The 17662-nt window shown below is 38.0% G+C and overlaps 1 protein-coding gene across 1 annotated transcript in view; it reads left to right on the top strand.

Moving 5' to 3' along the window:
- The window catches only part of LOC126236057 (probable ubiquitin carboxyl-terminal hydrolase FAF-X), a 346675-nt gene that overhangs the window by 188639 nt on the left and 140374 nt on the right, over positions 1 to 17662 (top strand). Inside the window, exons 20-24 of the mRNA XM_049945098.1 lie at positions 2560 to 2714; positions 7244 to 7532; positions 9131 to 9344; positions 10844 to 10970; positions 12246 to 12501. Coding sequence (XP_049801055.1) covers positions 2560 to 2714; positions 7244 to 7532; positions 9131 to 9344; positions 10844 to 10970; positions 12246 to 12501 — 1041 coding nt within the window. The remainder of the gene's footprint in view (positions 1 to 2559; positions 2715 to 7243; positions 7533 to 9130; positions 9345 to 10843; positions 10971 to 12245; positions 12502 to 17662) is intronic.

Genomic DNA, 17662 nt, shown 5'->3' with positions numbered 1-17662 from the left:
TGAAAAACGTTAATAAAGAATCTAAATGACCAAATATTTCAGTCTGATATTTCAGTATAATTGTACAGAAGATCAGACATTATGATATCATAAATCTTACCGCTAACTGGTTTTCAACATGTCTAACTTAAAGGATGCAAGGCATGGCATTAAGAAACTCGTGGCGTGTACACAATGAAACAGCATCTTCAAACCGGGAAATGATCACTTCCGGTGTACCACGGGAACCAGTATTGAGTCCGCTCTCGTTGTTGTTACGTACAAGTGAAGCAGAAATAATTCTCTTTGCTAACAATAAAAGTACTATAATGGATCCTAGTAGAGTAACTGCAACACTTGAAAATGTAAATAACATTTTCTTGAAATTTTATTCACTACTGCAAAAGGCCTGATCATACCATTAGAAATAATACACGAGGGTAAACCAAAAAATTAAACAGAATATTCTCAATCATTGTTGTATTCCTCAATATGAAGAATTGTTTGATGCGGGTCTTCAATAAACATCTCTTTATAACTACTGCAACAAGCTACATTGTCTTCTTCATAAGAATCTGCTTACTGTATTCAAGCCTGGGCCCCCCTCTACAACTTTTACTACCACAATTACCTCAGTTATTAAATTGAGTGTTTGTTGATGCCTCAGAATGTGTGCTGCCATCTGATCCCTTCTTTTAGTCAGGTGTGCCTGAAATGCTTCCCCCAATTCAAATTGGTACATCCACATCTACCTATCTAATCTTCAGCATTCTTCTGTAGCACCACATTTCAAAAGCTTCTGTTCTCTTCTTGCCTGACTCCTTAGTTGTCCACATTTCAGTTTCATGAAAGGCTACCCTTCAAACATCTTGAGAAAAGACTTCCTGGCACTTTCTCCCAGCTTCTTCCAGTTCTGTCGGATGTGACATTTGGTGAGATCTTAATAAGTTGAGGACCAGGCCCCCAAGCCATGTTTAAATTGAAACACCTTTCCCCATTTATTTGGTTTTCCACTGAACTCACAATCGGCTATAAGCATCAGTGTGAGACCGATGACAATTTGCAGTTGCTTGAATTCCACGTGATGAGTACTTACAATAGTGCAGTTTGCACCACCTGAAAAGGACAATTCAGTTGGTCGTTGAAATCTTGTGCAAAAATGGAAACAGTAGCTCTACAGTACATCCAGAAGTACATCGTTAATCTGTCGTGGAGAGAATACCTAAGTGATCACATCACTTAAATTTATATTGAATGTTACAAATTCATCTTTTTCAGAAATGCATTTCTTGTTGTTTCCAGTTTGCATTTTATATTCTCTCTGGTTCAGTCATCGTAACATATTTTGCTGCCCAAAAAGTAAAACAAATACACTACTTTTAGTGTCTCATTTCATAATTCAAGTCTTTTGGCATCGTCTGATTTAATTCAGCTACATTCCATTAATCTTGTTTTATGTTTGTTGGTATTTATCTTATAATCTCTTTTCACGACACTATCCATTCCATTCAGTTGCTCCCCAAAGTCCTTTGCCTTCACTTACAAAATTACAGTGCCATCAGCAAACCTAGAAATTTTTTATGTCTTCTTCCTGCTTGCTCAGTGAATGGAGTAAATAACATTGGTGATAGGATACAATACTGTCTAAACCATTCTGTACTGCCTTCCCTTTCATGTTCTTCAACCAGTATTACTGCAGTCTTGGTATTCTACAAGTTAGCCGGCCGGTGTGGCCGTGCAGTTTTAGGCGCTTCAGTCTGGAACCGCGTGACCACTACGGTCGCAGGTTCGAATCCTGCCTCGGGCATGGATGTGTGTGATGTCCTTAGGTTAGTTAGGTTTAATTAGTTCTAAGTTCTAGGCGACTGATGACCTCAGAAGTTAAGTCGCATAGTTCTCAGAACCATTTTATTCTACAAGTTGTAAATAACTGTGTGCTCCCTTTATTTTAATCAAGTTACTTTGTAAATATTTCAAAGATCATAGTCCAATCATAGAAACATAGATTAAGAAATCGTGCAAGTGGCAGCACATTTACAAATTTTTCACTAAAAAAATATGCATTTATTGCAGAAATGAATCCTGTAAAATTAATAAAATATTCTCAGGTATTTTGCCGTGGTTGAAGGAATTTCACTTTAAAACCTGACTTTTGTCCCCATCTGTGGAAGGCTTTTTCAGTGGGGATCGTAGCTTTTTGAATGTAAGATTCGCACTCTGGCTCGCTACTGACACTGGCTCTGTAGCGAGTGAGGGTGTGAATCAGACAGTCAGCAAAGCTACAATCCTCGTTGACAATGTCCTTCGCAGATGGGGACGAAACGTTGAGTTTTCAAGTGAAATTCCTTCGACTACAGAAAAATACCCCGGAGTATTTTATTAATTGTAAAAACAACTCCTTCCACCCCTAGAAATAGTCATAACTAAGTTCCATGGAACATGCAACTGACCAACTAACTAACTGGGCCTCAAGTTTGTCCTATAACCCTCCTCATCCTCATGTTCGATGTAGCACTTTCATATAAATGCCTTTTATTAAATCAGAGTGGAGATATTAGTATGTATTGATTTCTTTTCTAGGTGATGTATGCATTACTGATGCCAGCACTGGATCCAATGTCTGAGAAAGCTTTTGAATTCCAATATAACTTCATGAGAAGTGGGGACGCTCCTGTTATCCTTGAAATGTTAACAAAAAATAATTTTCTCGCGAATGCTGATGTAGCTACAAAACGGTGAGTTTGCAAGTTGCTTCATATACAGAATCTGTGTGTATAAGTAGAGTGTAGGTGGGAAGGTTACTTGTAGGAGGGAGGTATACATGAAAACCATCCAAACAAACACTCGTCTTTATTTGAATCAGTGTTACTTGAGGCTGTTTCAATGTTTGGACTACTTATGGAAATCAGCTTTAGACCTAATTATACATTACTTTGAAGACCTCAAATTAAAAAAATGATTTCTCAATATCAAGTCAGTTCTCACAATCATACATTGTAATAGTGCCATTTTCCACCTATTTGTTTTTCTTATGGTCTTATGAAACTTGTTGCTGAAGATGTCCAGCTTTCTCCAACTCTGTGTCATGGTCTTTTTATTCTTATGAAATAATGGCTATAAGAGGAATGTTGTGAATATAATGCTATTTTTATCTAAGTATCATATTTAAGGGAAAATGTTCCCATATGTTTCTGGTTGCACTTAACTTTTGTAGTGTGGCACTAACTTCCAAATGCTAGATGAGACGTCATGGTTGTTTAGATACTGGTCTCTTATTTGGGAGGACTGAGGTTCAGACCTCCACTCATATATCAAGATTTAGATTTCAATGATTTCCATAAGTCCCTTCAGGCAACAGCTTGGGTGATTACTAAAATAATAACCACAGACATTTTTCTACTTTGTCCGTGACCATTCAAACCTTATCATCTTTATTGATCTTGATAACTGTGAATGTCATACTTTAACATTCCGCAAACTTATTTGTCATGCCGTCAGTATACCGTGAGCCCATTTACGACTGTGTTCACTCATTAGAAGTGTTAACGTTAAAGTGAACATAAACAGTCTGACAGCAAGAAACCTTTATTTTTGTGGTTAACTGTTTCGGTCACTTACTGACCACGTTCAGACCTCATATAATGTTAGTAGGTGGTGCCAGTGAACAGAGCAGGTGTTATAAACTGCACGTTCGTGGGATGAGGTATGAAGTATGGTCAGTAACTGATCGCAACTGGTAACCTCAAAAATTAAAGTTTCTTTCAGTCGTGACTGTTTATGTTTACTTTAAAGGACTACGAAAAAAACCTCTATTCTTCATGAGAAATGTTCTGAAAAATTAGTGTTAACTTTGTACAGTAATGAAAAGAATGTGCTAGGAGGGAGGACTACCATTTCCACAAGAAACAGTGAACAATATAATGAAATGGGAATGACATGAAGTTAATTTCGTAACTTCGGCCTCATTCATGCAAACTAGAAGCATTTAGGGACCACAAGTCCTTCAGTAGAGGCCATGAATATTGACTTCTGGTTGCCATTTCAGAGAGAACTAGTACAATTCATTCAAAGGTGTCCCAATTGATTTCAGGCTGTATCTTTCACTCTGCAGAGGAATGTATGTTATTTTGAAATTTTCTGGTGGAATAAAATGGTGTGTGGGGCTGGGACTCAAACTGAGAACCCTGCCATTTTCAGATAATATCCTGACATCTACATTTACATCTTACCAACTGAGCTATACAGGTGCAACTCATGAGCAAAAATGGAATGATACGAAATATGATTTATCCAAATTTTGGAGCTGTGAACATGACTGTATTCAATAAACAGGAAGTTTGAATAAAAAGCTTTCTATCACAATTTTTTTTTGTGTTTTATTAAATTACACAATGCATTTTGGACTCTGAGGGTCCATCTTTTGAATTCAGTATTTCAGGCACTGTTGGTCCATCTTCAGATCTTCTGGAGGAGGACCGACAGTGTCCAGAATGCATCATGTAATTTATTAAAACTTGAAAAAAGTGACTGAAGGAGTATAAAAAAAATTCTTGTGTACAAAATATGTTACTGTTAAATTCCATGAGAGTTTAAAAGTACCAGACAGTGTGGTTCATCATGTGGTACACAGACAATGGTATGAGAAAATTCAGCCAGTGTTCAGCAGTAGAAATTCACAAAATAAAGAAGCAATTGAAAATAAATGCCAGTTCCCTTCAACTACTACTGCTGAAAGTTTGACTGTCCTGAGAGACCATTTTATAAAGTGTTAGTATCTCACCCGTTATCATATTAACTCATGCTGCGGCTGCCACCGCTGCTATTGCTGCTACTGGTGGTGGTGGTGGTGGTGGTGGTGGTGGTGGTGGTGGTGGTGTGCTTTAGACAAGTACAGATTTTGTAAGAGCCAGGTGAACATTATGTACTGAGGTATGTCATCGCCACTGAATTTTTAAGTTAAGGCTTGACAGTATTTAAAGTGTTTCAGTTCCATAAACAGCAAATGCTGAAGTCTGTCGCTCACTATTATTTTCCCCTCTTTTCTTTTCCTTTTGCTAATGGTGTGTGGGAAGAATGATTGTCGGTAAGTGTACATATGCTAGACTTTCTCTTATTTTTCCATCCTGGTGATTTTGTGGGACAAATGTTAAGTTAATTATTCTGTGTCCATCTCCTCTCGGATTACACGAGGGCTGTCTGAGTAGTTTACTGCCTGCACAGAGATTGCAGCACTACTCAAGTGATTTTTCCCCCTTAAGTTGGTACACATGTTAGTATGCTGTGTAAAACTGTAAGTCATTCCAGGCAGCAGTTGGCTGTTGGCATTTGTTTGAAGCGGTTGTGCCACATGTGTTGTTGAAAATGGAAAAAAGTAGTGTTGTTTGGTGATTAAATTCTTTGTAAAAGATGATGTAACACAGACTGAAATTCATTTGTGGCTTGTAAATGTGTGTGGCAGTGCTTCACTTATAATTTACACAGTGAAGAAATGGACAACCAAGTTTGAACATGGCTGTGAAACCATCAAAGATGATCCACGTGAAGGGTGATCAAAAAGTGAAAGCCCACAGAAATCATCAACAAACTGCGTGATATGATTTTGAAGATAAATGCATAAAGGTGGGTGGAATTGCTAATGCTGTAGTGATATCCAAGGAAAGTGTTGGTCACATCTTTCATTGAACATGAGAAAGTTTTGCGCAAGGTGGGTGCTGCAAGTGCGGATCACAAATGTATTTGCACAAAAGTGCTTGGTGCTGTTTTAAATAAAACAGAAGTTACTTTTTGCATCAATACATGACAGTGGATGAAACATGGGTTCACCACTACACACCCGAATCCAAAAAGCAGTCTAGGCAATGTGTAGAAGCTGGTTCCTCAGTTCCAAAGAAGACATGGATAGTGCCATTGGTGGGAAAGATCATGGTGTCAAGTGTTAGGCATGCAAAAGGGAATTTTGCTGACTGAGTGCCATGAAAAAGGTGAAACCATAACTAGAGAGTACTACTCTCAACTTCTAATGAAACTTGACACAAACATTCATGAAAACAGGCCCGGCTTAAAGAAGAAGAAAAAAAATCATCTTCCATCAAGACAATGCACTTGCCCACAAAAGTCCTTGGCAATGGGAAATTGAGGGATTTGAACTACAAAGTGCTGGAAATGTATGCTATTCACCACATTTGGTTCCCTTGGACTTCCATCTATTCTCAGAACTGAAGAAATTTCTCTCTGGTCAACACTTTTGTCCAATCAAAAAGCCATTGCGGCTGAGGATAGGTACTTTGCAGAACTTCTGGAGGAACACTACAGCTAGGAGATAATGGCAATGGAACACTGCTGGATGAAATGTATTGATATTAGGGGAGATTAGGTTTGAGTGCAGTATTCCAGTGCCTCGGAGAATTTAAGATAATTTAAACTTTCAGCATGTGCCCTGTTCTGTTTAGCAGTCTTCCTTCACTTAACAAAATGTTACTGCAGTATGGAAATTATTGTAGGAAGATCAGTGCATATCATACCAGTAAATAGAAGAACCCTTGGCTGCATCTGAAATTAGCATATTTCTCTTAGGCTCCATTAAAACGTTGTAGTTCAGTATGCAGCCCTTTTTGACACATCAGCTAGTTTCATATAGTGCCCTTTTGTGCAAATAGTGCATCTGTGCATGTGAATAGCACTGCTACAAGTTATGTGAACTTGTCCATTTTTATTATGTTTCCGTAAAGTTGCAATAGCCAGCGATTAACCTGTTGTTGTTAACAAGTCCCATTTCCTTAGGAGATGAGCACTGAAATGAGAGATGCTCAATCATCCATTCACAACCTTTTGAGAGATTGTACGTGATTGTCTGCCATAAGGTACTAGAGTGCTTAACAACTACAGATGGAAATGTGACAGGTAGTTCTTCCATCAGACATTGTTCCAACACACAGCTCAATAATTTGTCAACTTTTTAGCTGCAATAAGTGTTAAAGTATCTGGGCACCCCCATGAAACTTTTGTGTTTCCTTGAGAACAGATTCCCTCCCCTTACAGATCACACTCTCAAAAGTGTTTTGATGAACATTTTCAGCTGCCAGTAAACTCTTCAGAAGAGAAGTGATTTGACGAGTGAGTTTGTGCGTGTCGAAGTGAGCTTACAGCTTCCTAGTACAAGTACCTTTCTACTGTGTGGGTTTTGATAATGGGTTTTGACGAATGTGTTGTACAGAGCCTTCTATATATGCGTGATTGTCTCATGTTTTGAAATAATCTTTTACAGGTCAGCATACCTAACAGTACTGAAGATGAGCAAGCTGCTTTTGTCAGTAGTTGGCCATGTAATTGTACGTGTTAGGGATGATCCTCCACCCACTTCTGAAATGACAGACTACGTGGTACCAGAAACAAACAGCAGTACAGTAAATCTAAACAACCATAGCAATGCGAACACCATATCTCACAATCCAATGTCTGTTCTGCGGCAGGCTCTACTTAACATCCCCAATCAAAATACAGAATACATGCTGCGGAGTGTGGCAGCAAAAGTTGCACAGAGTCTGGCAAAAGAGGTAAGTGTTCTTCCTGGAGTAATTAAAATTTTAATGGCTTAAATTTAAGCTGTAAGTATATAACTGAAAAATTGGTAAAATCAAGTACACTGATTATTTCTCTTGCTATGTAAGCACAGAACATTTTCCTACACTCTTCTGTCTAGGAAAGAAATGTTGTTTATTCACAAATGGATGTGAGAGATAGGACAAAGTGAGTACATAATTTGGCATGTTCATCCTCATAATCATTACTGATTTCAGTGGCTGCGTGGCAGGTGATTGCTGTCTTGTGGCAAGAAGTGCACTAGCTTATACATTCAAAACCAACTCCCCTAATTGTTTGGAAGCAGAAGTATGAATTTCAGATGTTCAATACTCTAATTTCTTGTCTCTCTTTTAATTTCTGCTTATGTATGAGTTGAAATGTGAGATGTTAACTGTCAGTTTTGTGAATGATCATGATAGACTCTACCATTTATTTTTGCTTCTAAAGATACAAATCCTGTGATAATGTCCAACAAACAGTGGTCAGAAATGCAAAGAAAAACTGTGTCAGGTTAAATGGTTACTGAAACAGTGGAAGTAGAAACATCAGTAGGAATGCAAATTGCTCAACAATGTGAAACTCTTAAGATTTCAGAGCTGAGGCTTCCTGTTTTTAGGAGCTAAATCTGAAGCACTGAGAAGGAAAGTGTCTGCATTAATTCTAGTAGTTCCTGGTGGAATGAAAACTTTCTGAAATTCTACCTGAAAGAGTTATGAAAAAGGTTTTGTAAAGGGTTAGTGATGTTAAAGCACTCAATTGGCCGTATCAAGTGATAAAAAGCCAGAACAGGCTCATAGTTTATAGTAAGATGTTAATTGGGAGCGAGATGATTGAGGGGTAGTTAACATAAGGAGAGAACAAAAATGGAGGCAAAGAAAGGAGAGGATGAGAATGATAACAACAACAGATACTTAAACATACTTGTTGAGTGGGGGACCTAGCTTCGAAATTCAGAAAATATCAATCTCTCTCTCTCTCTCTCTCTCTCTCTCTCTCTCTCTCTCTCTCTCTCTCTGGAAGAAGTTGTAATTATTATGTAAATAGACTGCTGATTCATGTTACATATGCTATTTTATGTTAAAAGAAATAAGTTTATTGAATTGGACAAGTGGAAACCAAAACAGTTATAGCTCTGAGTCCATAAAATACATTTATGCAGAACTAACATATGTCTAATTTTATGTAGCTGCTATACATGAAAGGTGTTCAAAATCCTGTGATCTTTGAAAATTGCTGAACTGTGTGTGCTTCTCAGTTAAAACAATGGAAAATCCAAGCTGGAATAATTACAGTATTATGAAAATGACAGACTGTCACAAACCATATAATGGAGATGTTGAGTATTATTCAGAATAATTCCGTTTGGCCAGAAGCTTACCCATTTAGCAGTCTTTTTGTTGTACCAATTTCTGTCTCAACATCTCCATGATATGGTGAGTAGCAATCCAGCCTTGCATAATATTATCTCAACTAAAATAGTGTTCTAAAATATGCTGTTTAAAGTTGAGCCTTGGTACTTTCCACTACACTTCATAATGTGTATTCTGTACCATTCTGTTGTGTGTTTCAGATGGTGCTCTCTGATGACAGTGATAGATCTCGGTTAATGTTCCTTCAGGCACTTCAATGGGACTTACCAGATATCAACACCATTCGAGCTGTTGTGCGGTTGGCATGGGCTGCAAGCAGTGGCAGCCTCCATCTACTTAATGCTTCACCAGAAGAACTGCATCAGATGCATGACAAAATGTCAACCAAAGTACCTGATACGGAAGATGTCCTAGGTAGATAAAGTTTCTTTTCTTTAGAGTCCAGGCACATGCTCATACCACACAATGAAAAGAAATGGTATCAGGTTTTGTTAGATTCCTCGGAAAATCTGAAGTTCACTCCCTTTTCATGTATTGTAATGAACCCAATGCCCATTGCCAATTATTGTCTTTCTGATCTAGTTTGAAAAGGACCTCTGAATTATGTCAATGCCAGTTCCTATCAATCACAACTGGTCAGTGATGGCTCTTTTCCAGCTGCTAATGGCATTAGGCCTTTACAAAGATGGCAGGTATTTTTTGAGGAAGAGATCCACAGCCTGTATAAATGGTTTCAATGACTCTAGAAGGCTGTCTATATTTTATGGTTTGCTATTGCAATTTTGGTGTTGTGCTATTTCATTCATCTGGAAATAAATGTACGAGGAAGAAGTGAGAATGTTATTTCAGAAACAGCAGAAGTTCAAACAGTAAGCTCAGACATGTGCTAACATGCATATACTTAATGGTAGTTAGTACCGTTGCACAGTATGATTCAATTTATAAATCATTGGTACTGTGGCTGTTACGTCCACTTAATTTACTGTTGTTGAACAAGCCTCACAAATGTGTTTTATAAAGCCATCAATCCCAACAACATATGCACAAAAGTATTGTTTAAAGTGAGAAAGATAATACTGAAAGTAAAACCAGTAAGCAGAAGCACTAATATAACAAACATAATCAGTCCACTCTTGGTTTTTACTGCATACAAATTGAATTTGCGTGTGGCTATAGAAAGTCACATTTTGATTAAGATAACAGCATTATACATTCCAAAGCCAAGTAATGACCATGGCTTGAAAGACAGATTATTATCCAACAGCTGTCAAAAATGTGTGATTTATTTAACACAACATACTGATCAATTTAAAGCAATATTGACTGTTAATCAACCACAACTGTTTCAAAAAAAGATGTGTACATTGGTGCTATGTTGTTTAAACATCAATAATTGAGGTTGTCTGTTGCAAAGCTGTCTTTCAACTGTGTCACAATATCAGTATGTTGAAAATGTTTTAAAAGTACAGTTACTATTCACAAAATTTGTTGACTACTTAAATTATTTAATGAGCAACATGTTCCATGGTTTGATCTCATCATCAGGCTACAGTGTCAGTACAAAAAACAAGCACACACTGATATTATAGTTCCTTTGTATAGTCTTGGTATGTGGTGTGGTCATCCCTGTCCTTGTGGTGTGGTAGTGTCCTCTGATGTGTTGAGATACCACTATTTCTGTACTCTTTTGGACTCCCTAGCCATTGCTCACAGACTTCTGGAGGTAACTTGAAACACAATAACCAAAGAAATAAACAGTGCATAGTTACTCTGCCATTACCTTTATTCAGCCCACCTTGTCACCTCCTGTCCTCCATTCCTCCTCCTCCTCTCCTAAAACATGCCCAAAAGATATTTTATTAGTCATTTCATTTAATGGAAAAGTTGCTGATATTCGTTTTTATCTGTTTCAGTATGTAAAGAAGCGTTGGAGGTTTTGACGATAGCGCTTGTGCTGAATCCAAAGGCTTTGGAGAACTTTACAAGAGAAAGGATGTGGCATACATTTATAATTGACTTGGTGCTTTTGTGCAAAAACAGGTACACATCATCTTGATATCAGCTGTGACACTTCGATCTTTTTTATTTTAGCACTAAATTTAGCGCCTTTTATTTATGTTACAGTGACTGAATCAATTACATGCAAGTGCTACAGCAACAAATGTTTATATTTCAAAAGATCAAAACACTCTAATTATATGTAAAATAGGGGAAACGCAACAACTCACCTGTACTGTGCTGATGTATGATGCAGTGAGGCATGCAACAAAAAACAGTATTCACACTAGCAGTAAAGTTCTTGCGCTTTCTGTTACAAATGTATACACATTCACATGTGCGATCACACAGACAGCCAGGCATCCACTCCCACGACACTTAAACTCCATCTTGGCCTGATGTTTATCGACCATGGCTGAATTTTCTTAAGCAGAAAATGTCAAAATAGCAATTCTTTGGTAATATATAGGGGTGGTAAATCCATATGAGCCAACAGTAAGTGTGTCAATAGCTATAAGATAGCATAAGCACAGACAGAGATTTCATACAGTGGCTGCCTGCAGCGACGAGCTCCCTTGTGTTAGGCTTACACCATTACAGTGCTCATTTTTTACTCCCTTTTTAAAATATATTTGTGTAGACAACCTCTGATTCCATTAATTTGTGATAGACCAAGTGGTAGTCAATTGGGGCATTGCATTTAAATGATACCAGGATTGTAGTTTTCCCCTTTAGTCTGAGGATAGTTATAACTCTCCCCCCTCCCCGTCCCCCGCTACACTTCCCCCCTCCGCCCCTATTCCCTACCCCTACACTCCCCCCGCCCCTCTCCCCTCCCCTTCCCCCTCGTACAAGTGCAGGAGATAGTACAAGTGCAGGTAATGATGGCCAAATAAGAGAAACAGTGTTAATATTTTTTTAGTAGTCTTTATAAATATGAAATGGATTGTGCTTTGTTGGATGAGTGTTGCTTAACTGAAAAAGTTAATGTGATCGCGATATACAGTTGCGTAGTTGGGAAGACTTCTTTGCATTTTCAGCATATGGAATTGTGCTTTACTACTAAGTCAGCAAAAGTGTCTTTTTGTATTGTCACCAAGTGGCAGCAGCAGAAAACACACACACACACACACACACACACACACACACACACACAAATGTTTTAACTGTGTATAATAGCCTCAGATTTTCCTATTTTGCTAGTGTGAATTTTTATTTTTATAACTTTTTGCTCACATTTTCTGCTATACTATTTTCAGCAATATTAAAAATTAGATTGTGCCATTACACTGATTCACTTGCTATGAATTCTTTCAGATCTGTCAGATTGTCTGCTGCTGAACAGTTCTTGATGATGTCAACGTGGTGCAGTGGAGGGCAACAACCGCTACAATTCTGCATCTCCCTCCTCTTTAGTGTACTTAACAATATTGTAGTTGAGAATGCTAGAAATTCACATGAATACTTTCAGCTGTTATGTCGACTGGTGAACTGTGCTTTCATATCTGGTTGCCCTGTGCCTAATGCTGAAACTTTGCTCAATAATGAGATTTCCTGGCTGAAAAAAATCAGGGTAAGATTGCTATTTACATTATGAGATGCATGCTTACCAACAAATGTAGAACACTGTCACAATTACAAAATTAGTTATGTTCATAAATGTCCAATTATAATTTGTGTATCACAAGGAATAATAGCTTCAGTTCACCACACAGAAATTTGAGAAAATAAATTTTGGCCAAGTTTGTATAAAGTTTCATTTGATGAAAAGCAATATATTTTAACACTTTGCACTGCTGTGTCATCCATTTATTTATGGCATTCGTAATGCAGGTAAAAGTATACTGAGGTTGGGCACTGACAAGAAGCCAATTTATGTAACGAAAATATTTTGCTGTTGTCTTAGTGTGAATTTGAAATCAAGAGAAAGCAAGCACTATAGTATTGCTCATACTATAAAATATTATTTCATTGTCACTGAATAAATTACTTCAATTTCTACTGTTCAGCAGTTGTAACATTGAGATAGTGTTCAGAGGTACCATCTCTCTCAAAATAACTGGTCTCGCTAATGTGTATATTCTTTGCAGTGATTCCTATGTATTGAAGAAGTCAAAAAGGCATTCTTGATAAATTTAGCTATTTTTAGTTGTTAGTTATTGTCCTTTTTGCCTGTTTCCCCATGTTGCCTTTGATAGTGATCTTTTTTGCATTAAGTGCACTTAGTCTCAAGTTTGTTATTAAGTCCACAACTGATGAAATTAATCTCTCAAATGTCAGTATTTTATTGTTATGTCAGATAACCAAATTTTTGTTGTTTGTACTCTTATTTCCTTCGACACAATCCCACCATTTGTTTTATGTTGTTAACTGATATTGGCCATCATCATTGTAATTGAAAGTATTGTCAGATGGCCACATAGTCCGCCAAAGCATCACTTGGTGATCATCTTGTGCTTTCTCAATCATTCTCTTTGAAAGGTCATGGCCAATTTCCTTCCCCATCCTTGAAACAATTCCAGCTTAGGCTCTCTCTCTAATGACCTCAATGTCAATGGGATAAAGTCTGTCAACACGTGATGAAAATCATTTTTCATCTCAGTTTTTCCCAAAATGAAAAAGAAAATTAATTGTTGTTCATAAATGATGCAGCACCTCTACTCCACCTAAGAAGTAAAGGCATGCAAGACAAAAGTCCACAGTTATTTACCTTAGGTCTTTAACCACAAGGTTGGTTAGTAGCACCTTTTGAGAGCTGTATAGATGGTGCAGCTGGTTGATATATTCTTATCTTTGTCCACCACTTGTATTTTTCCCTTCTAGTGTCCTTTCAATGATACTTTTAATGGTACCATCATGTCTAAAAGATGTCTGATCCATGTAATCCTTGGGTGTTAAATTACCTCGGGAGAAAAGGCTTCTCTTCCTCCACTCTGTGCAGCATTTCTTCAGTTGATATCTTGTCTACCTAGGAAATCCTGAGCATTCTGCGGTAACACATCTCGAAGGCTGTTATTAAACATTTTTCTGTTCCTCTGAGTGTCCATGTTTCACTTCCACACAGCAGCACACTTCAAACAAACATCTTTGAGGTTTTGCGTGAGTGTTTGTCAATGGTGCTGGATGTGAAAATGTGTTGTCGATCGTTAAAACAGCTTTTGCCTGGTGGATTTGGCTTGCAATATCCTTCCTTAACCTTTTGTCTGATGTAAGTTTACTGCCTAGGTAGGCAAAGGATTTGATGATCTCCAGCTGCTCATTGTGAAGTGAGCATTGGGCAATGGTGTTTTTGTCTGCTTATCACTAAGATTTTTGGTTTACCTTTATTAATTTTCATCTTATAGGAAGATGAAAAGAAGCATCACTTCTAATTGTTCTACATCTTCACTTAACACTGCGATATCATCGGCAAATCTCAGTGAGCGTATTTTCTTACCATGAATTTTAATTTGTCCTATGTCTCCTAGTTTCTCCTTAGCTTTGGCTATTGCCCTCTGATTGTATCCATTGAACAAGAAAGGAGAGAATGAACAACACTTTCATAGATCCTGCTTAATAGTACCTCCTCCTTGATGATCTCCACTCCTTCATTACAGCTACCACTTCTGTATGTAGTCATTGCAGTACTCTTCCATCCCTATACTTTATGCTAGTCTCTCTCAGCATCTTAAAAAGTTGTTGCCAGTCTACCCTGCCAATTGCTTTTTCCAAATCTATGAAGGCAATATATGTGTCTTGGCCATGAATATTGTTTCTTCTGTGCCCCCACCTCATCTAAAGCCAAACTCGTCTTCCATGATCATTGCATCTATCATGCCTCCTATCCACCTTAGAAATATATGAGTCATGATCTTCAAGGCGTTTTTTACCACTGAGGGTTGTATATTGTTCAGATCTGTTTGAAGATGCTTTATTTGGTATTGGCACAGTGATACATTTTTTAAAAGTCCAGTGGGAGCTCCCCATTTCTGTAAATAACTTGTATGAAATGGAACAAGTTCTTTATATAGCTGTTCTCCAGTAGCCTTGCTGAATTCTGCTGGTATATCCTCAATTCCAGTGGCTTTCCCAGGTTTTAGCTGCCTGGCCACAAGGTCAAACTCTTCGTGCAAGGTATATTCTCCCTTTCCTTCTGGACCGATTTCCTCATTGTTCTCAGTTCCAGATCTTTATTATTCCCTGCACACAGTTTTCAGGGTATTGTTTCCACTTTTCTACTATGCCTTTCTGCTCATGTAATACTATTCCATCTTCATTTTGTACTCCACTGCACTTTGTCTATTTCCAAAGAACTGTTTAATTGATTTATAGGCAGATTCCAGCTTTCCTACCTTCATCATTTCATTCAGTTCTTTGCAGTGGTCCTCCTAGTATTGTTGTTCAGCCTTTTTTGACTCACAGATGATTTCATTCCTCACTGCTCTACATTGCCTTTGTCCTTCCTAAGTGTTGTCTTGTTTCAGGTTATGCCTTAAATTTATTTTTGTTATTGTGCTTTCTGTAAGCCATTCGTTTTTATGCTTTGCCTTCTGTTTCCCTATTACTTAGTTTGCTGCTCACAGGATATTGTTTTCAAGAACTCCCATTTTTCTTAAACATTTGTGGTGGTGTTCATAATTGTAGCAACATTTATTTGTTCCTAGTATGTTGACCTAACCAGATCATATGTTAGTTTGTTCAGATCCCAGACCTTTTCTTAAGGTTTTTGGTCAGATTGCATTTTCATGACCCTATGTTATGCTAACTATTAATGTCTGGGCCTGGATGCTTTGATTCCAGAACCTTTGTCTAACTGGAATGAAGTCGGTCCGACATCACTTCCTATTTCTAGGGACTTTCCATGTATACCTTCTACGTAGATGGTGTTGAAACCACTTGTTGCGTATTACTAGGTAATGCTCAGTACAGATTTTACTAATCTACCTCCATGTTCATTTCTTTCTCAAAGCTCACTGAAGCTTCCATTCTTCCAGAATGATGAGGTTGTCTTGGTCTTTGACCATGTTTTCAGCACCTTTTATCTTACAGTTGGTGTCAGCATGTACAGTTGTATTATCGCTGATGTGTTATGTTTTGTGTCCAGTTGTACAAGTAGTAATCTTCCATCTATTTGTTGGTAACCGTCTACTCTATGTCCGAGCTTCTTGCAAAGTACCACTCCCATCCCTTTCCTCCCAGTCACTTCCCTATACAGCCCATGTGTGTAACTCCATAGTCACCACTGAAAAATTCTGCGTCATGTTGCTCACTCGTAGTATGTCTGTTCACATTCTTGTCATTTCCAGCTTGAGGGTCTCTAGCTTGCCGCATCCCAGAAATGTTTGAACATTCCATGTTGCTATTCGTCTTTTCTTTGTGTTCTTCATAGTCTTTATTTTATTGGAAGCGGGGACTTTTGCAGTCCACTCCTAGAGATCTGAATGTGGGACTAAACCAGAATCTTTTACAAAAGTATGCTTCATATTCATTTCTCAAGTGAAACTAAACTACTGTTTCGTGGAATATTCTGCTGATCTTTAACATCGTGGTTACCCCTTGCCAGCCACATCCTTTGCCATTGACTTGTAAAGAGTTCTTCTGTCTTCAGGAGGGATTTCACCTTTTGAGGGTTAAAGGGTGTCCTAGATCTCTACCAGCTCATCTGGCTGAAAGGGGTCATTGGAACTTGGTGGAGTGGGGTTCCTTATCCTGGGATTACCGATTGAGGCTGTGTTACGTGGACACACTGAAACTTGCAACAAGAGTCTTCTTGCTGCTTGCTGTGTATGAACTTAGTTCTTTCGGGAATTAATAGGGCCTCCAGGATTAATATGGACACACTGAAACTTGCAACAAGAGTCTTCTTGCTGCTTGCTGTGTATGAACTTAGTTCTTTCAGGAATTAATAGGGCCTCCAGGATTAATACCTGTGACGTGTCCGCCCCCGGTAGCTGAGTTTAGCGAAAAATTTTCTCCGTTTGAAAATCTTTGCGGCCGCTTCTTTCGTACATCAAATTCTGCACAGAAATTAGTCATCTCAGATTTAAAAATCTAGTCAGTTGCCGTGCTTCATTTCTGACAGTATCACTATTTCGCATAAGAATAATACGAATATAAACATGACACGATACGTATATTCTTCCGCATTTGCTGTTGTCTCACTCTAGTTTCGTAGTTTATTGGGCAGACAGGATTTAAATAAGATAGCAGCAAACACGAAAGAATACATGGCAAAATGTTTATATTCGTATTATTCTTATGGTGAAGAGAATACTGCATGTGATTCACATTTCATCATGTTCCTATTAGCAACCACCTCTTCTCACAGGTAGGAAAAAACTTGGAACGTAGAGTTGGCCATATTGACAAACATCCCAAACAGTCTTACCAGTCGGATTTTTGTAGTACATTGAAATTCTGCTACATTCGAAGATGAACAATATGAAATTTGTATTTACTTCGTTGGATAATGTATGAAAATGCAGTGGTCGAAACTAGGGGCGGAGAAAAAAAAAGCTCTTCTTCCACCTTTTATTTTTAATTTATTTACTGATGCAGAGGTTTTGGCGCCAGTATCTATTTATCTTTGTGCCTACAAAGCATGCCTGTGTAGTGCTACATATATTCGACAGCAGAAGTTAGTTGTGGCGGCACCTACCAACATTTTTAAGAACTTCCGCTTGCTTTGCACTCGATTGTAAGCCGCAGGCGGTTTTTTGGATTACAAAAACCGGAAAAAAAGTGCAGCTTAGATT

The sequence above is a fragment of the Schistocerca nitens genome, chromosome 2, assembly GCF_023898315.1.
Source record: "Schistocerca nitens isolate TAMUIC-IGC-003100 chromosome 2, iqSchNite1.1, whole genome shotgun sequence".
NCBI lineage: Eukaryota > Metazoa > Arthropoda > Insecta > Orthoptera > Acrididae > Schistocerca > Schistocerca nitens.
This window is presented reverse-complemented; position numbering and strand designations above follow the sequence as displayed.